We start from the raw sequence: 24643 nt of genomic DNA, 5'->3' as shown, positions 1-24643 counted from the left end.
CTGCCGACTCCTTTATAGACCAACACGGTCCGCTGTTCTGTGTTAAGCCCGAAGGACTCCGGCGAAGGGTTATTCAGCAGCTGGGAAGGTCACTGGGCTCGAGAGTGGAATTTCCTTTTCTACCACAAACTGGTTTCTCAATTAGGATCCTTTTTCAATCCACCCACTCGACCAGAACCCCTCCCTGTCCCTTTTCTCCTATTTACAGGAGGGGATGACCCTATCGCAGAGTCCCGGCGGAGTCGCCAACTGAAGTACTAAAATTATATACCATAGAGATATACTTACCAATAGCCCATATACCTTATTTACCAAGAATAAGTCAGTGGAGAAGGTTCAATCGTTTATTTTGCAAAGCACCCTATATAGGGGAGCCTCTCTCTCGTCTTCACCCTCAAAGGTGCGCAAAGGAGACTACTGGATTACATTCAAAACAGTGCATATATACTTTCAGCATACCTCATGAAGACCCCGTACATGGAAAAGTACCACTTCTCGTGAAGCCAACAGGAAAACCCATATAAGGCACAATTGATTGATTCGAAACTCAGCTCAAACTATTCCGGGGGTTGGTCAGTAAAGGTGCCTCACCACCCCCTTTTGTACCGCTTTTGGCCGCCATAAGTGTGGCAGGGTATGCTCAGACGTGAGTCCCTTGCTAACTTTGCCACTGGATTCAAGCGAGCCGGGCTGAAGACGGCTGGAATGCCAGAAACCGGTCCTCGGAAGCTTATTTCCGGTCCAGGGAAGACATGGCTTGGCAGTTCGGGCTGGACTGTTCCCATGAGGCATAGGGTCAGACTGATTTGCATATAGCCATGTCTGAACTGGGGTGGCACAGTGGGCTAAAGAACGGTGATGGATTAAACCCAGATTTTCTGACTGGGTGTGAGTGTTTGATTGATTCAGATGCTCCGTCCATCACCACCCCCTTTTGTATCCCTTTCGTTCTAGGGCACGGGAGTACAGGCACGGCGTCTGCAAGAATGTGCTCATCCTACAAGAAAGGCAGATGCGACCTTGCGTTTCCTAAGTTAGAACCAATGGTCCGTTCATAGCCCAGGCCGACCTCTCAGGCTCTCTACACAGTAGCAGGTCACGTGTTTTCCTAGAAAAAGCAAGCGATACAGGGAAATGAGACCAAAATGGCGTTTGTTCAGTCGAGGCCCGATTCTTAATGTATGCATGGTTCGAGTGTATTTACGAAGGGTTTTCCTAAGGTGGTATGGTAATATATTGGATATATTAGGCCAACATTATACAATATCGATATATATTCCTTCAATTGATCAATTTAATTCTCATAGGTGCATATTCCGGGCAAAAGAATAGAACATGTGCAATACTTTCTGCTACATTTAAAATGCATTAAGTGCAATCAGTTTCCTCACTTGTTAATGGGCCAGAAGAACATTTGGCTATGATCAAAGTAATCTGAAGGGTGTTGTATTACATCCAAGTAAGACTCAAAATTTGGCTGTAGTTTAAATGATATAAATTGGGAGGAGAGTCTTCCCATTCTAGGGTTAAGATGTACGCTATTTAGTAAATAGTCCTAATAAGTGTGTTTCAACTAGTTCTTGGAGCTTTATGTCAATAATCTAGGATTATTCCGGAAACTACTGAGGCCTAGCTTGCTAAACCAGGTTCGCGCATGACAGAGTCATGGATAAGCTAGTCGACCTTCGAGTTCCAGGAGCTTCTTCAGTCCTTGCTTGTACGGACCGAGTTCTTCTATGACCGAGAGTCTTATCCAAAATAATAAAGGTCTCAAGACAACTATATGTTCTAGTCTCTTGATACCAACATCGTAAAATAATGGAATCAGAGGGGTGTTTTTGGAAAGACACAACAACATCCTCCCGACAATTCCATTGGGGCCGCTGTCTGTGCCCTACGTTTATAAACTTCCACTGCTGGAGATACTGCCTTGACAGCCTGGTGTTTTTTTTCCAATTGACATGGAATTTTGAAGGAGTACTACATTTGCTTTATTGATGTGAGGTTTCCATGAAAGGTTTGCATAATTTGTAATTTCAAGGTAGCTAAAACTTGCCACCTGTTCCAGGAAGTTTGGGCCAATGGAAATATTTCCTTTGAAGCCTTTTTGTAGTCTAGTGGCTGAATACTTCATCTTACTGGTGTTTATTTCAAGGCCTTTCAGTCTGCAGTAATTGCTGAAGCTGGCTAGTAATCTTTGCGGTCCATTCAGTGTCTGCGACAGCTGAATAGTGTAGTCAGCAAACATTAGTATAAATATGGGAACGACACCTAGCTTTGGTGAATCGTGGTTACATTTCAGTAGGTGTAGGACAATGCCATGAAAATATAATGAGGACAGGGTAGGTGCCAATATGCACCCCTGTCTCACACCCCTCTTGATAGGGATAGCATCAGAGAGTTTATCGCCAGGTTCCCAAAGAACTTTGGCATGATTATCTTGGTGGAGACTGGTTATCTAGGTCAAATTTCATCCAGTACGCTGGGAGGGTGGACTATCAGAAGGAAGCCTGCCATTACAGGCTCTCAACCCATATTCAGCAACAAAATGGGCTAGTTTCATGGTAGCTACAGTACAAAATACAGGGCTATATGCATCTAGGGTCGCAAGACCTCTAGCTGAATCTTCTTCCTCAAATATTGATTCCATGCCCACAACAGGCTCAAATCTAAAGTTAAAATCTTCACCAATAAAAACAGCAACTGTAATATAGTTGACAGTCTAGTAGCTGGGGTGGGCGGAGCTAGGTGGGCTGAGGGGAAGAGGAGGAGTCAGAACAGGATGAGGACAGTTGGAAAAGGGACCCTGAAGGAGCAAGACGTGAATAATAAAGCACCACCATCTATCACCTGTAGTGTCTGTCTGATTGATTGCCAGGACACTACAACTGGCGACGAGGGTGGGATCAGCAGCCTGCTATCCTGAAACCCAGAAAGGAACATTGTCTGGTCCCTGGGCGTCGCGTTGAAGAGGTCGCCGAAGCGACACGTGAGCCCCAGCATGATCGCCGTCAGAAGATCAGCGATCGAAATGTGTGCTCCGCGATCAGTGAATTGTGTGGAGTTCCCCTGGTGCAGCAGAGGTAATTGCTGCCAGGGTGTCGGAGCAAATTTTGAACCGAGCGCTGTTCGCGCCAAAAGAAACTGAAAGTGCCCGAGTGAGGTGAGGGCTGAAACGGACTGAGCGAGGGATCGGGAGCCCAACCCCGACCCTGCCGTACTGCCGCCTAAAGAAGAAAGGCCAGCAGTGAGTGACCCTCTCCCCAGAGCCAGGGGATTGAGAGGGGCCCGAAGGAACCGGAGAAACGAGCACCAGAGCGTCGGGAAAAAGAAACGCTCAATCGCGCCAAAACGAGACTCACGCTTGATGCGTGTAATTTGGCATGCCCCAACGAAACAGAAGTCGGGAGCCCACTCCGACTCTGCCAAGCCCCAAAGGTGAAAGGAAAGTACCTCAGGGTGAAGGATATCGCCCCACGAAGGTCTACTGCCCCCACGAAGGTCTCCTGCCAAGCGCTGCTGAGCGCGGTGAAATTGGAGCCCGAGTGAGCTCCGACGTCAGAAAACCTCACGCCGGATGCGTGGGTTTTGGCACGCCGCCGCCGAAGGACCCTGCAAAGTAAGGCGGGAGCCCACCCCAACCTCACCTGACTGTAGCATTGACCAGAGGGAGCCAAATCCGGAGTATGCTGACCCTGGGAGCAACTGCCGGTGAGTCCTGTGTGAAGAATCGGGTCGAGTGCAGAGAGAGAAAGTAGTGCCTGCAGACAACTACGGCGGCCATCTTTGAGTCAGGCAGGTTTTAAGGACATACCCTGTGTGATCCATGAGCGGTCATCTTGAGGTCAGGCAACGTCAAGAAATCAAGCATTGGCAAAGCAAAGTCAACAAGCATTGATAACTGTAAGGAAACAAACAAACAAGCATTGGCGAAGACCAAACAAACATTAGCAAAAGCAAGCAAGCATTGGTACATGCAAATAAACAAGCATTGGTGCAGGCAAATAAACAAACATTGGTATATGCAAATAAAACAAGCATTGGCGAAGACCAAACAAACATTGGCAAAGACAAGCAAGCAAGCATTGGTACATGCAAATAAACAAGCATTGGTGCATGCAAATAAACAAGCATTGGTACACGCAAGTAAACAAACATTGGTATATGCAAATAAAACAAGCATTGGCGAAGACCAAACAAACATTGGCAAAGACAAGCAAGCAAGCATTGGTACATGCAAATAAACAAGCATTGGTGCATGCAAATAAACAAGCATTGGTACATGCAAGTCAACAAGCCTTGGTATGTGCAAATAAACAAGCACTGGTAAATGCCAAGAAATAGGCATTGGTAAGGCAAATAAATAAGCGTGGATAACGGCGCGTGAACAACAATGAACAAGTCTTGGCAACCAAAACAGAATAAGCACATGCAAACACAAGAGTGAATCAACTAACAAGCACGAGCAACCACAAGAGTGACTTAACAAACATGCATTGACAAAAACAAATGTCAGCACGGGTGGAAACGCGAACATTGAGAAACGCAAGCGAATGCGCAGTGGCGAATGTAATGAAGTAACACGTGTCTGTAAAATAAAAGAAGCACAAGCGAACACAAGGACCAAGCAAAGACAACAGCACAATGGAACAAGCATAAGCAAATGCAAGACACAGATAAAGACGACGCTGAGCACAAACCGAAGAGCACCGAAGGGAGAAGAGCTGCTGGGCAGAACTGCAGAAGACCCAGAGGAGGGCAGTCCTACAGAGGACCCCGGAGAGAGTAGAACCATCCAAGTTCATTCACCGGCGCATACTGTGATGGTTACAAAGACTATCAATTTCTACTAAGCAAACGACCAGACCAAAGACCTTGACCAGAATCTCCCTCTCTCATGGCGGGAAGAGACGTAGCACAGCGGGTCACTCCATACATTGAAGTACCGCCCCCAGCGGTGCAGACTGATGATTGGATCTCGGATCTCAAACGACACTGGTGGCTCGAAGCCTTGGAAGATTTCTTAAAAGCCAATGGTGAGCAAAGAGAGAGAAAATGTCTGATACTACTCCTCCATCTGGTGGGTCCTGAGGGCCGATGCCCAATCAGGACATTTTCCAAAGAGGATACAGAAATCTATAAAAGACTCCAAAGGGAGCTCTGTGCCCATCTCAACGCACAGACAGATGTGGATCATAATCGCATGGTTTTCAATACAGCACGGCAGGAACCAGGCGAACCGTTGCCAAATTTCATCACTCGGTTGCAAAGTCTGGTACGAGGCTGCCACTTCAACACTTTTACAAATGAGGATGCGGTTCGACTTCGGATAGTTGAAGGTTGCACAAACCCTGACACAAAGTGCAAGATCCTGCAAGGGCATTGGTCGTTAAAGGAAATCATCAAGAAGGCCAAAATTGGAATGCAAATCAAAGCAAGAGACGGATTGAAGGACGTGCACCTGAGAGCAAACCATCAAGATACCTGGGAAGATAGAACTCAGAAAACAAACAGAACTGAAAGGAGAGAGAGGGAAGGCAGACCAGCAAAAAGACAACGGGAAAGATACAGTGACAAAGAAAGTGACAAGGATTACTCAGAGTCAGATTCCTCAGCGTCCGACTACTCAAAGTCAACCAAGGATTACTCAGAGTCAGATGACTCAGAGTCAACCATCCAAAAGACAATTCCAAGGAGTTATTCACCCCCCAGGAGTTCCTCAAGGAGTCATTCAAAGTATGACACACAGTACTCTGATGAGGAAAGAGCGTCAAGTGGGACAGATCGCACTCCTGGACAAGAGGGCATCCTGCACAACAAGTGGGAGAGAAAGACAAACCATAGAAGAAGGGGTCGCACTGGTCAACACCGGAAGTCGGCGCAGGAACATCAGTCGCCAAGCAGTGAAGACGAGTCCAAGGAAACATCTGGCAGGAGAACACATCACCCTCAGATCAGAGGTGTTAGAGCATCAAACAAGTGTGAAGGAGAAACAGGTCGCACAAGACGGACTGATCCTCCACAACAACGAACCAGAAAAGATCCATGCATCCATGGCTCCCGCGACAACGAAGAAACGGAGAGGAAATTGTTAACTTCAGGCGAGAAGGACAAAGAGGCAAAAGCTTGGGATCAAGCACGGGATCATCAAACAACCTCCCAAATGAGACAGCATTGAAGATGTTCCAACAAAGGCACACGGAGAAGCATCTCAAAGACAATTCAAAGGGAAAGAGCAATTTGTCACGGACTACGGAACTCAAAAATCCATTACCCAAGACAGTTTCAAAGAAACGTTTGAGAAGGAATGGGAAGAAGGATCTCTCTGATGCGGAGTGCACATCTATCCGATCCTGGAAGTCGACAAAAGACTTCTCTGACCCAGAAAGCACGTCTATGGCCAGGAACTCCTCTGGTTCAGAGAGCGCGTCTGTCCGATCCTTTAAAAGGGGTATGGCCAGGACCTCCTCTGATTCAGAGAGCGCGTCTGCCCGATCCTGGAAGTCGACAAAAGACTTCTCTGACCCAGAGAGCACGTCTGTTCAACCCCGTGAGTCGACCGAGTCATGGTCCCGACAGCAGCCATGGCGTCAACCACCCGAACGCACCATGGAACCAGAGGACATCCTTCCCGTCAAGAGCAACATGTCACACACTAAGGTCTCTGAATACTCAGTCACTCCACAAGGCAACCTGTCATGTCAGTCACAAGTATATCCGGACATAGATCAGACACCGTCACCCCTGAAGGGGTCCGCAAGGCTGACTCAAAGGACCTACAAAAGGAAGACAGAGACAGTGGACCCTAGTCACCGGATGGGAAGGGACCAGCCAGTCACTCCGCAAGGAAAGCTGGACGTGTCAGTAGAGAGAGATCATCACTGGATGAGAGAAAGACATGCCCATGCACAGATAGCCCACAAGTTCGCCAGACAACCCGAGGCCGCGAATGAGTTATTGAACCAAACCAAGACAGTCTCGTCAGACAGTACCGTACTGTCTGGTATGCATGACCCTGAATTGGAGGACAGTGTTGCCCTCGACCGGACAAGACAAAAGGAAGTAAAAGTAAATGCAGGTGCTCAGAAAAGGACCAGAACATTATCCACTCATGAAAGGGACCGAGCATCTAAACCAACAGTTACACCACAGGAAGGAAACATGATGACTGCGGAGTGTGAGAGTAAACAGTTCACACGCAACGTAGTCATGAATGCCCTGATTAAGACAACGGAAAGATTGACCAAAGCCAAGCCCACCACTGATTCGACACTACTGAAGCTTGAAGAACAGGCTGTCCGCCGACCCGTGTGGTGGATTGAAGAATTGCGAACACTGAAGACATTAAGCTCATTTTTTTAAGAAAGGGGGAGATGTTAATATAGTTGACAGTCTAGTAGCTGGGGTGGGCGGAGCTAGGTGGGCTGAGGGGAAGAGGAGGAGTCAGAACAGGATGAGGACAGTTAGAATAGGGACCCTGAAGGAGCAAGACGTGAATAATAAAGCACCACCATATATCACCTGTAGTGTCTGTCTGATTGATTGCCAGGACACTACAGCAACTTCTAGACCAAGGGTGTCAAAGACACCTTGTAACAAGGTCATCGCTGGGGACTCCACAGTGACCAATCTTGGTCTAATAAAAACATCAAACAAATATAGGTCCTCTTAGTTGCGTGTTCATATCTTTAATCATAAAATATCTGGTGAACCAATATTCATAACCTCTACAGTAATGTTGAAGGTTATTTTAATCCATAGGACCAGTTCACCAGAGTCCCTTCCTCTTTTAGAGGGTACTGTACTGACATTATAAGTTCTACACCCCAATTTGTGTGGAGGCTCGATCATCCAAGTTTCATGCACCATACAGATGTCAAATTGCCCAATGTATTCCTGCCAATCTGGGTCATGCAGTTTTGATTTTAATCCTGCCACGTTCTCAGAAATTATAGATCTATTTGACGCTTGTGACCCTAGATGTACATCAGGGGCATGCTCAAACTTGTGCTTTTCCTTTATTAATTAGGTCAGTTTTAGCTGTATCCCCCTGATGCAGTATATGGTTCTCGTCAGGACAGGTCGCTAGCATATTATGATCAGTTCTATAAGGATTCAGCACAAAGGTATGTGTAGGGCTGTCCATTACTAGTCTTAAGCATCAATCAACAGAGTCCAAGTTATCGGTAGTCTGGGTTAAGGAGAAGGAGTTGGGTAGTTTCTTCTATGTGCCCTGAGTATAATTTGTTTTTCTGTTGATTTTACTTAATTTGAATTTTATTGCTGAGTGAGAGTGTGGGATAGTCCTCAAATCTAGTGCAATTTGGGCATCAACAATGGCCTGTGCTACGAATACCAACAGAACACTGTAAGTGTCCCCACGTGCATTTAATACATGTTCAGCCTTACCTAAATCAGGTCGTACTATAGACAAACACTGGTGATGATGTCTAATCCAATGAACCACCTTGTTCTTTAAAGAATCTCCGTTCTATTTCCCTGTTTTAGCTTCCACACATTGCTTATGTATACCTTATATTCTCCACCTCTTATTGGTCACCTATCGGGGTATTCTATTGGATGTTGTTTTGGATATAAATGTCTACGGCCAGGATGCATTTGTTCTTTTTGGAGGGTCATCTCCTTCTGTTCCTTGGTTCTGGTTTCTGCCTATACATGCCAAATGTTGAGGGTTGGTTTGACTCACTCACTAATTGAATATCAAAGACACTCATCACTGCTCACCCTCCTATTGGCCAGTAACCTCCAGAAGGTCTTGCCACCGTATTCCTTGTGCTCATGTTTACCCCTTTATTTGCATTTGGGTTACCAAAATTCTGCACATTGTTAGTAGGACCTGCTGGATTTACTGATGTTCTATTGGAAAGAGGAAGTGAATAGGGTCCCGGCTCAGGTATTGTTGAGGCCTGGTCTCTTCCAGCATACATAATGTTAGTCTTTTGAGTAATTTCCTTGTTATTTATCTCTGGATTACCGGCTTGGCCCACCAGTTTTCCTAATAATTGATTTAGCTCTTCAATGTCCTTAGTAAGAGCATCAAGTCTCAAGTAGAGCTCAGCCACTATTGTATTTGGGATTGTGGGGTTAGTCAAAGAACTACCTTCTGCTGTAGTTTGAATTATGAATTGTTCACTATTGTGTTCATTAAACTTGTGCTTATTATATGTATAATTCACTTCATTGCCTTCTAGTTCTTCTAGAGATGTTAACGGCTTAAATCAATTTACACAATTTATATTGATTGCACCCCCACCCTTATTTTCAGCACTATTCGAAACAATTACTTTAGGAAAGATATTAGAGTGGAGATCCTTTGTGCTGTCCTGAGCGAAGGAGGAAAGCAAAGACTCTACCATCCCAGCATCACCGGATGCAGTTTTTGTATTATTAGTGTTACATTCTGCAGATCCTATGCAGTGCGCTCTTCCCTGCTTTTTGTAAAAGGTTATTTTCTAAGTCCCTGCGCTAGGCACTTTCTTTTTATCAGATAATATTGATTTGACCTCCTCAATTAGGACGTCAATTGCTGCTAAGGTACAGTTCTTCGGTGCACTGGTCCTTATTTTCCCTGTTTTCCCATTACCTATTGCTACCTCTGTGGCCTTTCTCTTATCTTACTCATTCTTGTTGTTTTTGGGTACTAATGAATTATTTGTTTCTCCTTCCTATAACGCTTATTTTCGTTCCCCCACTTTGCTCAGTATAGAGGATATTTAAAATACCACAGATAGACGACAAAACGCCACACTCACATGATTTTCACACTGTTTAAGTGGAACAAGTAAGCCAGCAAGGGCATAATAATATTCCAAGGGGAGGTTGTTTCCACACCATTTCAAACAGTCAATAAGAATCTGGTAAAAAAAAAAAAAAAAAAAATCAAAATCAGCTTTATTCGATTTCATATCATAAAATCATAAAAGCACAATGTTAAAAAACAATTTAAAAGAAAGTACCATTTCCCACAAACAGCAATATGATAAAAAATATAATCCTTTTAAAAGGCATAAATACATGTCAAAATTCCATATATATATACAAAAAGGGTACAAGAACACCAGATATTCACAATAACTTCACATAGTATGCCTGAACCTTGACAGCCTTTAAGAAGGAAGAGGTAGCTACAATATTATGTTCATTTTCTAACATTTGTATGCTTAAAAAAGCTATTCTGCATTGTTTTAGGTTCCATCTTCTAAGAATGGAGAATAGAAAGTTTTTCCTCGGTGCAATATAATACTTACAGAATAAAGTGCAGTGCATTGTGGTCAATTTAGAGATATCATCGCATGGGCATAAAAGGTGATGTTCTGTCCAATCGTTGACATCGGGAAAAGTGAACATCCTAAAAAAGGACCCACTGCAAAAGTGGGCCAGGAGCATACGGGAGAAACTACTTTGTACCAATGTTAAATAGGGTTTATACCTGTGCAAGTGGACATCAAATGATTTGCCATGACAGATTTCTTTTCTCTCTCGATGAGCCATCGTTTATCCTCTAGGTGTTTCAGAAAGTGTATCTTAAGGGATTTTCTATGAACAGATTCCAAGCTGCTTGGATTGTGAAAATATTCTGGGTGGCCTATATCGTGTGTCATACTTTTTATATAACTGATCCAAAGCAGGTTTGCCACCCCATCCAGCTTGAGGCAGTCTTTAATTGCGTCCCTGTTGAAGCCCATCTATATCGACACACATACCTTGTGCCATAGAAGAAGAGGGATAATCTTTATGGTGTCAGAAATATGTACCAGACCAAGTTCTCTGTGACAACAATAAGTAGCGGTCGAACTTGGAAGCGCCAAAAATAACGCATAAAAGCGTTTTCAGAGCGTTGTATTTGGTCTGCATTTCATTACCCCCTTATGCCAGGCCCCATAGCTCCCTGTTGAGATACATTTAGATTTATAAATGGCCAGCAGCTCCGGGGCGGGTCTTCCACCTAGTTTTTTTGAAAAGTTAGTAAGAGCTCCCATGGCTCTCGAGAAAGTCAGCCTTCTGCTGTTCATGGCTGCTTTCCATGAGCCCTTCCTGTCAAAGGTTATACCTAGATAAGAGAATGTATCTGTGCTCACAATTTTTTTATTATTAATGAAGATGTCGCATGTCTTCCTCAATCTTGTTCCACAGCTCATGGTAAATGTCTTTGCAATATTTACCTTTAAACCCCACTCCGTCATGTAAGCGACAACATTTGAGACCGACCTTTGCAAGCCCAGCTGTGTCCGTGACATTATGACAGCGTCATCCGCATGTAATAAAATAGGACGGGGATATCCCTGATGGTTGGATAATCATGATGGAACTCGCTCATGTACTGTCCCACGCTGTTTATATAGAGGGATAAAAGCAAGGGGGCAAGGATGCACTTCTGCCTAACTCCTCTTTTTATGGGTGACTTAGCTGAGCATTCTCCCTGTTTCCCATACCGTACCCTCGCACCTGCCCCCCTATATAATTATTTTATGAACAGCAGCAGGGGTGGGTCCAACTCTAGATCTTTAAGGCTTTCCCACAGCATGACGTGTTTGACACAGTCAAATGCGGAACTTAAGTCCACAAAAGTGAGGGGTGCCGCTCGTAGTCGTGGAAATCTGCTTTAGCTCCAACTGGTGTTCACTTTGAATAACTTTGCTGTCACTTGACCGGGACTGCTGCTGATTTGGTGGCCGGACTTTGCTACGATTCTGGGAGCTGCTACTGCTCTGTGGGGGAGCGGAACTGCGAGGCCCAGAGGTCTCTGCGCTATCCCAACCTTGCGCACCAGGTGCCTATTCCCGCCCCTCCTCCCTGCTGCCCCCTGCTCACCTCAAATATGACTCGCGGCCCCCGCTCCGCGGGAGCCGCTCGTAGTCGTGGAAATCTGCTTTAGCTCCAACTGGTGTTCACTTTGAATAACTTTGCTGTCACTTGACCGGGACTGTTGCTGATTTGGTGGCCGGACTTTGCTACGATTCTGGGAGCTGCTACTGCTGTGTGGGGGAGCGGGACTGCGAGGCCCAGAAGTCTCTGCGCTATCCCAACCTTGCGCACCTGGTGCCTCTTCCCGCCCCTCCTCCCTGCTGCCCCCTGCTCACCTCAAATACGACTTGCGGCCCCCGCTCTGCGGGAGCCGCTCGTAGTCGTGGAAATCTGCTTTAGCTCCAACTGGTGTTCACTTTGAAAACCTTTGCTGTCACTTGACCGGGACTGCTGCTGATTTGGTGGCCGGACTTTGCTACGATTCTGGGAGCTGCTACTGCTGTGTGGGGGAGCGGGACTGCGAGGCCCAGAGGTCTCTGCGCTATCCCAACCTTGCGCACCTGGTGCCTCTTCCCGCCCCTCCTCCCTGCTGCCCCCTGCTCACCTCAAATACGACTCGCGGCCCCCGCTCAGCGGGAGCCGCTCGTAGTCGTGGAAATCTGCTTTAGCTCCAACTGGTGTTCACTTTGAATAACTTTGCTTTCACTTGACCGGGACTGCTGCTGATTTGGTGGCCGGACTTTGCTACGATTCTGGGAGCTGCTACTACTGTGTGGGGAAGCGGGACTGCAAGGCCCAGAGGTCTCTGCGCTATCCCAACCTTGCGCACCTGGTGCCTCTTCCCGCCCCTCCTCCCTGCTGCCCCCTGCTCACCTCAAATACGACTCGCGGCCCCCGCTCCGCGGGATCCGCTCGTTGTCGTGGAAATCTGCTTCAGCTCCAACTGGTGTTCACTTTGAATAACTTTGCTGTCACTTGACCGGGACTGCTGCTGATTTGGTGACCGGACTTTGCTACAATTCTGGGAGCTGCTACTGCTGTGTGGGGGAGCGGGACTGCAAGGCCCAGAGGTCTCTGCGCTATCCCAACCTTGCGCACCTGGTGCCTCTTCCCGCCCCTCCTCCCTGCTGCCCCCTGCTCACCTCAAATACGACTCACGGCCCCCCTCCACGGGAGCCGCTCGTAGTCGTGGAAATCTGCTTTAGCTCCAACTGGTGTCCACTTTGAATACCTTTGCTGTCACTTGACCGGGACTGCTGCTGATTTGGTGGCCGGACTTTGCTACGAAATTTGGGAGCTGCTACTGCTGTGTGGGGGAGCGGGACTGCGAGGCCCAGAGGTCTCTGCGCTATCCCAACCTTGCGCACCTGGTGCCTCTTCCCGCCCCTCCTCCCTGCTGCCCCCTGCTAACCTCAAATACAACTCGCGGCCCCAGCTCAGCGGGAGCCGCTCGTAGTCGTGGAAATCTGCTTTAGCTCCAACTGGTGTTCACTTTGAATAACTTTGCTGTCACTTGACCGGGACTGCTGCTGATTTGGTGGCCGGACTTTGCTACGATTCTGGGAGCTGCTACTGCTGTGTGGGGGAGCAGAACTGCGAGGTCCAGAGGTCTCTGCTCTATCCCAACCTTGCGCACCTGGTGCCTCTTCCCGCCTCCTCCTCCTCCTATATTAGGAATGCCCACCACGCTACTGCGGGACGCGCGAGGGCGGTCGCTGGGCTACGCCCGGGCAAAGGGCGGGCCGTCTAAGGCCGTCCAAGGTCATATAAGGTCGGGCCGGGCCTCCCCTCTTTCACCTTGTATGCTGTTGACGATTTTGTGTATTATTTCATCCAAGCTAAGTACCTAATTAAGTTCTGTATTACCATTGCCCACGCCAAAGTCCATAGGAATAAGTTATAATGTCCTTACGATCTGGGAAGGAGAGACATGTAACTCTTACTTCCTCTGGTGGGGCAGTTACTGGCACCCTAGATCAATTTTTTAAAAGGGCCACCACAATCATTGAAAAAGAGATTGCTTTTGCGGAGAAGCGCCTGTCCATAGACTTACTAACGGGGAAGCGTTCGTCGTTAGGTCGTATTGGGACTGTGGTCTCCCCTGTACCAACAATAGCACCAGGTTGTGACTTGAGTCTTCAGCCTGTTGAGACTGTTGAGGATGTGGACAGTCCCATCGCCAATGACACACCCTCCAGTCTGGTCCCCAGAATTAATATGTCTGGAGTTTCAAATTCTTGTATAGCTCATAGTTCCCCCCCGATTATTCAGAACCAGGGCACAACACCTGTGAATAAGCCCAATAGTAGGAAAAGAGGGGGTGGCCCTCTGAAGGGTGCTCGGGCCAAAATCCAAAAGAATTTTGGTATTTTAGAACCTCCCCCTGTTGTTATCCAGCCACCTAGCCCGCTTAGGGCCCCTACAGATGATATCCACATCTCCCCACCAGGAGTATTTGATGATGGAGGACTTTTGGGCAAAATCGAAATTTTGGTGAAATCGTTGATGCTACCTCTCTTAGAGAGAACAAGAATGATTAACTCTAAACTGGATCAGATTGAGAAACAGTTTACAGATAACACCCATATATTGGATGCCCTGGTGACAAAGATAGATAGTACCAGGGCCCGGACAACTCCAATACTGATCAGGGTCAGGGTAATAAACCTAGGACGGTCCTGCAGGTCTCTAGCAACAATTCCCTCCCTAAGGCGGAACGATCATGCCCAAAGAAACAGCCTATTGATAAAAATGTCCCGGACATAATCGGGACAAGGGGGAGTGCGACGGAGGCTGTGCCTAAGTCACAACCTCCAAAGAATAACCCAAACATAGGGAAAAATAGTAATAGTCAACCCCTGCAGGTGAGGGAGGCCCGTAAAGATCGTCTCACTTGCATTAATCTTACCCCAGAGTCTGCACCCTATTCAATACCTTTGGTGGGAGTACGTGCTTTAGGGGGTGAGAAAGTTGAGTCACATGGGGATTTGAAAAACAAGGTGACCCACTGGCTCAATAGAAATAGAACACTCCCCCTTCCTCAAAAACAGAGATCTTGGGAATAAGAAGGGTGAACTGGGTGGGTAACAATCCCAAGGACTTAGAGGGGGATTGTATTGTGGTGAAATTTAGGTACGCCTGGGTGGTAGATTACATCAAAAGAGAGCCTAGGTTTGGAGGAGGAGACATTCAATCCCTGAGCCTTGACTATTTTTATCCAGGGATTAGACTTGGCCGCCAAACTCAATTCCCCAATTATCGCCGGGGGGGATTCAAAGGGGTACCTACTCTTTATCGGGCAGTGCATCAACCCTTCCTCCCCGTGTTTAATAGGTTTGACCCCCTGGTAGATCTAGAGGGTGTGGATTGACTCCCAACAGTACCTGATGGAAATGTCACGCCCAAGCAACCTGGCAGCTTACACGAAGAATTGAGTTCGCATGGGGTGATTACCGTTGTGGCTAACAGCGCTGCGGAGTTGCTGGGTGATGAATCCCCACGGGGGTCCGAAAGAACACCAGTTTGTAACACAGCCACACCCCAATTGGCTTGTCTGGAAGTCCCCCTTAAAATAGTATCGTGGAACATCGCAGGGCTAAAGAGTAGGGTAGCAATTGGGGAGTGGGTTGAATTTGTAGTCACTCATGATATCCTACTGTTCCAGGAGACCTGGGCTATAGAACCCATATATCGCCTGGGTTATCTTAATTTTCACATACCCGCCATTAAGGTTGGTAAGGGTAGAGCATCAGGTGATCTGACTATCTGGGTAAGACAGTCACTTAAATGCAGGTCCATAGAGGTGACATTGTCTAACCCAGACATTCTTGGAATAAAACTTATTAGTCTTGACCACCGAGAAACCAACATTGTTAATGTCTATGCTCGTGGCTTACCCGGTGGTCGGAGTCCGGTGTCAATTATAAAAGAGCTTGATTCCGTACTTGGCTTGATAGGGAGGGATACGTTTGTAATTGTAGCTGGAGACCTCAATTGTACCATCGAGCCCCAAGGAGACAGTGGCGAGGACTTTGCTGCAGAAGAGGATATGCCATGGAATGTCCCCCCCCTCGACTTAAAACCCATTAAAAAAGCGACTGAGGCTGCACTCCATTGGTTAGGTTTCTGTTTTGAATGGGGGCTGAGAGCAGTAAATGGCTGATCAATTTCTGATAAAATGGGCAGGGCCACATTCGATAATGTGGTTAGAATGAGTAGAATCGACTACTTTCTCATAAAAATAGAGTTTTGGTAATCTCTGTTGGATATGTCTGTTCTTCCTCGTCCGGAGAGGGATCATAACCCCTGGGTTCTTAGTTTGAAGCGTGAAAATAGACCAACTGAAAGCTGCCCCACCGAGTGTGCAACTGCTGAAGCCATGTTAACAAATGACAGACGGAGGGTAAAATGGAATATGATAGTGGAAGACCCCGCAGTTTTAGATAAGATCTCTAACTTAGTTCTGAGAACTCTGCTTGCCATGCAGGCACTGTCTGACTCTCTGGTTAATAATCTGGCGCAAATAAGTGCATTACATGTACATCTCTTTAGTTCTCTGAAGGCCCTCTTCTCTAAAAAAACTACAAAGACCCTGGCCCCCTCGGTTGTGAAACCAGGACACAGACAGTACAACAAAAAGTGTCGGGAGGCACAGAGTGCCTTGATCCTTGCCCTAAAAACTCGTGTGAGCGTAGATATAAGGAAGGCTAGGCATGAGTACAAAAAGATCCAGTATGAGGCAAAAAGGAATTGGGAAGATTTGTATTGGTCGGATTTACATGAAGCGAGTCTGTCTAATAATCAGACTAAGTTCTGGCAAATCATAAAGTGGGGAAAAGTAACGAATCGCAAACCCCATCCAATCATGTTGCCGAAGAGGATTGGGTAGTTTATTTCGAATCCCAGTTCAAATGTACTGAAATAGTGGGTAGCGGTGTAACGGAATCAATCCCTGCACAGCAAGGACCGTGGTGCCCCTCTGCAGCATTTGAGTGCAAAGATACAGAGATTGCACTGGGACTCACGAAAGCTGGAAAGGCCCCAGGAATGGATTGTATTCCAGTTGATTTATTTAAACATGCTCCTGGGCTGTGGGTGCCATACATTACATTATTTGCAAATGCTATCGCAAATGGTGCCCCTATCCCGGACTCTTCGTTGGGAGCCGAAATTCTCCCCATATTTAAAAAGGGGGATTGTTCGGTCCCGGGGAACTACCGGCCAATTAGTCTGATAGACGCAATCCAAAAAATAATATCTAGGATGGTGTTGGCTAAAATCCATGTCTGGTTTGATAGTGAGAATATCTTATCCCCTATGCAGGCCGGTTTTAGATCCTGTGTCAGTACGATCGACCAGGTGTTCAGATTTATTCTCATCTTTTGGAAGGTGGTGTCCCTGGGTGGTGGAACGATCTATGCGATTCCCTGCGATTCCCTGCCTCGGCGGGTCTCGGGCTCAAAAATTCCACGGACTCGACAATTCTCGCTCCGGTGCCTACTCGACTCACGGGGTCACACTCTGCGACTCTGGGCAATAGCTTGCTTAATCTCCACTACGGCCCCTCGCGGCGGGATGCCTGGCTTTCACCTTGTGGATACCCTGCGGGGGTATCTCACAGGGGAATACCAGGACGGGTTCCCTAAGCAAGCGCCTTGATACCTTCGGGTGATACGTGCGCTATATAAGTCGAAATACAATACAAATACATATGCTGCGTTTGTAGACCTAAAGTCTGCATTCGACCTTGTCCCCAGACCTAAGTTATGGGAGGCCCTGAGAGTTATGGGTATGCCTAGTGAGCTCTTGGATCTGGTTATAAGACTGCATGAGGCAAACTATGCACAAGTTAGATGGGGGAAGCAGGGTCAGGTCACTCAGAGATTCCGGTCACACGTGGTGTACGCCAGGGGTGTGTCCTAGCCCCGACTCTGTTTTTATTATTCATAAACAGAGTAGTGCAGTTTTTTGCAGACACACCGACACATGCTCCTTCTCTGGGTGGCACTAAGTTTCCTCACCTTATTTTTGCAGACGACACCCTTATTCTCTCCAAAACCCAAACAGGTCTGCAAATAGCACTGAATAAATTTGAGGAATTTTGCAAGATCAATGACCTACAGGTCAATGTGAGTAAAACCAAATTTATGGTGCTATAAAAAAATAAGTCCCAGGCGGGTTTTGTCACAATGAATGGTATTCGTTTGAAGCAGGTGGAAACAATGACCTACCTGGGGGTAATCCTTGAGAATAGGGTCAGGTGGAAAGGACAGATCGATGAACTCTCCTTGAAGTATGCCCATTTGATGGGGTGTCTCATTAAGGAACAGAGATCCTCATTAACTAAAAGAATCGGTCCTGCACTTAAAATCTACAATGCTAAAATTCACTCTGCAATACTGTGTGGTGCAGACCTTTGGGGTCACTCGGATCTGTCTTCCCTTGTGAGAGTGCAAAATAAATTTCTGCGTTCCTTGGTTGGTTTGTCCCAATCAACTCCCATGAAACCCTTATTATTGGACCTAGGATGTCATCCGATCAATGAAGCCGCACGCTTCAGGACTACTGCCCTGTGGAGGAGGATTTGGTCAACTCCAGAACTCGCATCTTTTGCAAATGAAATTCAAGATGTAAGATCAATATTAGGCTCTGGTAACCTCCCTTGGTTTAAGTCTGTTAAATCCTTGCTAGAGATAATGGGCTTAAGTGAGTTATGGCTGAATCCTGGAGGTAATGCATTCCCGCCAAAAAAGGTATTTAAAGAACTATATTGGGTGGCTCAAAGGAACCAACTCGTGGCTCAGTCCGATTTAATTTCCCTGACTGGTAGGTTCCTGAATCACAAGCTTGATCCCTTGTTTGAAATCTACTGGGATGTTATTACTAAGAGCGCTGATAGAAAAGTGTACCACCAATTCAGGGTTGGGACGCTACTACTGAGATCCTTTACAAAGAAATGGGGTACTCCGACAATGGCCACTTGTCCATGGTGTTGTGATCAAATAGAGTCAGTCGATCATGTTTTTTTTGTATGTCCCGCCTACTTAGCCCCCCGGAGAAAATGGCTAAAACCAATTTGTAAAAACCTGAAAACTCGGTTGGAAAAAGATGCCATTTGGCGGCTGAGGACAATAACTTCTGCTCCAGTGGCCATTGCGGTCGCTACATTTTTGAGTTGGTGCTAGGTAATTAGAGGGAGGCACCTTACATCCACATGTTGATAAAGTTTTGATGTTCTTTTTTTTTGTAATTTTAGGGACGTCTTTATATGTTTATTTAATCCTGTTTTATGTATATTATTCCCTTGTCCAATTAGTATCACAGTGAAATGGTGCTACTATGTATAGGAAAGAGATGTGACTGGGTTTTATTACCAAACCATGATTTTAAAATCTGTCCTTTTATTCACTTATATTCTTCTTCTTGATAATTGCTGTAAATAGAAGATGATCATGTTTTAGCATGTCTTTTATGATGAAACTTATCGAAATAAAGAAGTTGAACTGAGCAAAAGTTTGCCCTTCTTAGCTTTTGTGTATTTATCAATGATCAGGGACAAATTGAACCCCTGTTCAATGGTGCCTAAACATGGTCGAAAACCATATTGGAAGACTGATAAAACACCTGTCTCTTCGGCCCATGTCTCAATCTTTTTTAAAATAACCCTTCCCTCTATTTGCATAAAGTCATCCAATAAGGATAAGGAATCTGGTCAGTATTCAATGAGTAGGGGCAAATAATATGTGAGCAGCGGCGGCTCCTCCACTATGGCAGAGGAGCGTCGCCCCCACGAAAACAGGAGGAAAGGAAAAATAAAATTATGGGTGCAATCCCTTCACTGCGCATGGCTGTTTGTCCGGCTGTCTCAGGCTGGCCAAACAGTCATGGGCAGTGAAGTTCTATCCATCTCCAGCAGCATTGCTGGGGTTAGAGAGAACAGGCACAGACTCCCAGTCTGTCCTGGAGCACTAATTAAAGGGCACTGAGGCCAATCTACCATTGTTCTTAACTCTTACATCCCGTCAGTGGCAGACAGAGGCAGGGTAGGGCCACCTCCCTTGGTTCTTATTCAGTCAAAATACTTTATTCGATTTTAAAAAAATCATAAAAAGACATTCCATACATAAAGAGCCTAAATACGTTTACAAATTATTTCAACTGCAATCATATTTAAAAAGTTTAAAATACATATTCAAAGTATTACAATACATCCTTAAAAAACAATTAAATGGGAAATATCTGCAAGGGCAGAAGGCTGTGCAATATATCGATGTAGTCTACAGTACAGGGGAATCATTAGGTACTGTCGATGAGTACCTGTTTATTTTTAATGCGCGCTGCTGCGGCCAAAAAACTTCCCGTACAGAATATTATGCGGGTGGTACTCATAGACTGTAGATAAAGGAGTGCCGGTTTAAGTTGTTTATAGCCCGCCTCCCTTAAAATTGGAAACAGGTATTTCTTTCGGGGCACTGAGAACAATGAACAAAACAAGACAAAATGAGTGGTGTCCTGAATTGAGTGGTTGTCACAGGAGCAAGGGGAGGCTGACTCTGGCTTAGCCCAGGATGGATAATTTCCCAGTTGGAAATGAATCAAATTAAATCTTAGTTTTGTCAGGAGGAACCTATGAAAAGGTCTAGTAACTACAGTAAGGTAAGGTTCCATGGCAGCAGAGCATTTTGTTAAATAATGAGACCTCACCAAAGGCTTCTGGAGTTCTTTTTCCTCTCGGATAGATCTTGCCAAGGTCATAAATTGCCTTTTGATCAAAACTACGTCTGTGATTCTTATAGATAGAGGGCATTCAAAAAGTTCCGGTCTTCCTAGTCGATGAAAAGACTTCCTCAAATAATCCAGCCAAGGGATCTTTTTGTAATGCTCCAATGACATAACATCCTCCATAATAGAGTGGTTCAGGGTTACCTCCTTGTTAAGCCACGTCCTTAGCCAGTAGATCAGCGGTGCCAGATTAAGCCTGTCTGTTATATAGTCCATACCCACCTCCGCATGAATGGAGTAAGTTGGAGTTGATTGGGGGACTGACAATAATGAACGTAAGAACCTGTTTTCGGCTCTCTGAATAGGTTCCAGCTGTGCATAACCCCAAATTGGGGCACCATACATGGCGATTGACAAACATTTTGAACTGTAGACCTTCAGAAGGGCCTCCATTGGCCTGGCCCCCAATCTTTTTGAAAAGGCCATAAGAGCTGCCGATGACCTGGTCACCGAAAGGCTTTTTGCCGTAACCTGTGGGCCCCACGATCCCCTCTCGTCGAAGAGCACCCCCAGGTAGGGAAAAACTGCCGTTCTGGAGACCTCTTGGCCCTTACATCTAAATGTTTTAATCATCCCTTTGCGCCTATGTGCTCCAACTATCTTTGTATGGGATTTGCCAGCATTGACCTTCATGTCCAAGCCATTCATGAAGGTACCAAATGCATGCAACAGACTCTGTAGGGCGTTACCTGGGCGGGCTATAAGGACTGCATCGCCCGCGTATAGGGGAGCAGGGATCTTAGCTTCTCCTACACGCGGAACGTCCCCCCCCAGTCTCCTCCAGGCACCTCCCCAGGCCATTGATATATATGGTAAACAATAGGGGGGCTAATATGCAGCCCTGCCGTACCCCACGCATGGACTTAAAATGGGGACTGCATCTACCCTCCCTGGTGACCCTGACCATGGCAGACAAGTCCTGATGTAAAGAGGCCATGAATCTAACCAGGGCCCCATCTATCCCGATCTTCAGCAGCATGGCCCAGAGCTTTGATCTGTTCACCAGATCGAAGGCCGAGGAGAGGTCCATAAATGCTAGAAATAAGGACCCCTCCTTGGCGACCGTATACTTGGCGATCAGAAGGTGTAAGTTGGAGCACTGTTCCACTGTGCCCCTCTTTTCCCTGAACCCGTATTGGATGTCGGCCAGCCCACCACATTTCTCTATACTCCCCCTCAGCTTTGTTAACAAGACTCTGCCTAGGATCTTAACGGCAGAGTCCAGGAGAGATATGGGCCTATAACAGCCTGGGTCATCCCGGTTACCTTTCTTGAAGATTGGGACGATGATGGAGGTTGCCCAGGAAGATGGATGGAACCTGCCTGGTGGCCGCATTAAATACATTAGTCAGGACACCAGCCCAGAGACCGGGGGAAGATTTATAAAGGTCGGCCGGCACCCCATCGGGGCCTGGTGCTTTGTTTTTTGAAGTTTCATGGATGGCTTTTTCCACTTCACCTATATTGAAACTCAGAGGGATAGTCTCTGGGGCAGCGGATGGGCTGAGGGGACAAACCATGCACTCTCCACCATATACTGCGCTAAAATGACTAATCAATTTTTCGTCCGGAATCACGCAGTCCATGTCTGAATTGGGGGTGTCGGAGAAAAAGGGCTGGTTTATTATATTCCAGAATTCTTTACTATCCCTTAAAATATCTACATTCAGTAGGTTATCCCAGGCTAGTTTCTTGATCGTCTCTTTCCTGGTTTTGATAGCCAACTTGTATTGCTTCCTAAGATGGGCTATGTTCTTCTTGTCCCTTGGTAGGTGCTTGAGTGCAAGCATCAGCAATCTGTGGGCTTTGGAGCAACTTGCGTCAAACCAGCGCTGGTGCTTGCTGGCTCCCATCCTCGTGCTGACCGAAAGGTCAGTCACGATTTGGTTGCAAATTGCTTCAAAAGCCCCCTTAATTTCATTGGCCAGGGACGTAGTGTTTTGGCAAATCTCTAGCTGGCTATTAATTTTGGGTAGAAGCTCTGTGTAAAAGGTGTAGGGCGCCACATTCGCCCACTTGAGTCTTCTCCCCTGGTCCACTGAACGTACTATGGTGTGGGCCTCTTGAGGTTGGGGTTTAGGCCCCATATACTGCCCCCAGGCTACCTCCACTACTACCGGATTGTGGTCGCTATGTACAGACACCAGCGTATTGTATGACATAACCCTATTCAGGATCCCTGGGGTCATAAATATGTAATCAATAATGGACCCCGGGATGGTACCTTTGTAGGTATGAGTTCTGGTAATGCCTTCGGGTGGGTTAGGTTCATAGAGATTATAGTTGGCCAGTAGATCTTCTAACTCAACTCCCTCAGTAGAGTGCTCAAAATGTGGGCCTTCTGGCCCTGCAAGGTCACCGCCATTCATTAAACCACAGAGACCGTTGCATGGGTGGATATTAAAATCCCCTAAGAGGATAAATTCATGGTTAAAACGTATATTTTGACTGACAGAAACTAAAAAGGAATCTAAACTGGCGATACTATTATTACCAGTATCCGTATTCATTGAATTATAAAAGTTAATATAAAAAGTGCTCATAGAAGGGGAAACTAACCTTTCGACAATTAGCAGGTTTGTGCAGGGATAATTGACCAGTTTCAAGGAGCCTTTAAGTTTTAGGGAAAAAAGAGTGATAAGACCTCCCCTAGCTCTGCCTGATCTACTTGAGGTTGCAGCTCTCGCGAAGCTGGTAAAGCCGTCCAGCCAGAAACTATCTGCAGTATCCCAAGTCTCCTGCAGGGCGATGACTTCATATCCACGGACCATACCCACCCAATCCTCATTTGTTACCTTGCTTTTGATGCCTGCCACGTTCCAACTAATGAGTTTACATACCACAGCCTCCCCACACTCACGGGATTCTTATTCACTTTGATGGCTTGTGAGTAAGACTTTGTGTTATACAGACTGTTCCTATTTGTCTCTTTTTTAAGGAGGCCGCGTTTAGCAAAGTACCTTGACGACTTTCATTTTACTATTTGATATTAACTGTTTGTTGCACCAGGACAATAGAGGGAATATAATTGGAGGGTGTATTAGTTCCCCATTGATCATACAGATCAAACAAGACTTTATTTCTAACTGTCCTGGACAGCAGCTGAGTTTGGCAATCAGAGTAGAAATCATCAACCTTGTTGGCTAGCTATTCTGGTCCTACTCATGCAAGATCAAGGTCTCGTGAAGATAATGTAAAGTATATTGCTGGTCTTATCTTGCATTATTTGACTTGTTTTAACATTGTTTTAAAATTACGATAATTACGCTAGTTGTACTAACCGGATCTTACTGTGTTTTAGTCTGTGGTTGAGATTGTGATTGTAATAGACCCCTATATTGCACTTGCACTTTACTATTTGAATACAATTATTTCAAGGCCCACTTTGCACTTACACTTGCACTTTACTATTAGAATATAACTATTTTAAGGCCTCAGGATGGTAAAGAAGACGACACCGGCAAAAACTTCTGTAACTTATGCTCCCTGTGCAACCATTGATTCATTCCTGGTACGTGTGGTTAGAGCAATAACTGATGAAATGGATAGAACTGAGCGTTGTCTCTCTATTGGGCTAGGTATAATGGTGAGAGGGTTACCAGCAGATGATAATGGGTTAGTTAAGTAAGGTGGTATCAGCCTGGAAAAATCAACCTCTACCTTGGGACAAGGAGCCCCCGATACCCCGGTAACAGTATTAAATCATGAGCCTAAAGTACAAGCTGATACCTGCTGTGTCCAAACGCTGAATGGTACACCTACCCCAAAGACAAAGAAAGGGGGTAGGAAAGCAACGATGGTTGCTAGTAAGAACGTGAAGGGTCCTACTGTGAGAGCTGGTACAAGACTAACCACCCTAGCCTGTAAAAGCACAAATGAGCAAGATATGCTTACAAATGCACAAATGACACAAATTACAGCTATCAATTTAGGCAAAATAGAGGAAATGTACATGCCGATTACTGATAAACTTAAGTTATCTACCGAAGTTTCCAAGATTAATGGTATACTTAAGGATATAAGCATTCATAATAAAAAAGAGATAGATACAAAAAGGGAAATGGCAATTGGTCCATCACCACAAATAATTGACGCT

General features: G+C 46.0%; 1 protein-coding gene across 2 annotated transcripts in view; it reads right to left on the bottom strand.

Annotated features, from left to right (window-relative positions):
* GPR4 (G protein-coupled receptor 4) overlaps nucleotides 1-24643 on the bottom strand; it is a 581787-nt gene that overhangs the window by 9441 nt on the left and 547703 nt on the right. Inside the window, exon 3 of one of the 2 annotated variants that reach the window (XM_078660891.1) lies at nucleotides 9774-9875. The exons of the other annotated variant lie outside the window; for it this stretch is intronic. Coding sequence (XP_078517017.1) covers nucleotides 9865-9875 — 11 coding nt within the window. The 3' untranslated portion in view covers nucleotides 9774-9864. The remainder of the gene's footprint in view (nucleotides 1-9773; nucleotides 9876-24643) is intronic. 2 annotated transcript variants of the gene reach the window in all.

The sequence above is a fragment of the Lissotriton helveticus genome, chromosome 9, assembly GCF_964261635.1.
Source record: "Lissotriton helveticus chromosome 9, aLisHel1.1, whole genome shotgun sequence".
Taxonomy (NCBI): Eukaryota; Metazoa; Chordata; class Amphibia; order Caudata; family Salamandridae; genus Lissotriton; species Lissotriton helveticus.
The sequence above is the reverse complement of the archived record's forward strand: the minus strand, read 5'-3'. Positions and strand labels throughout refer to the sequence as shown.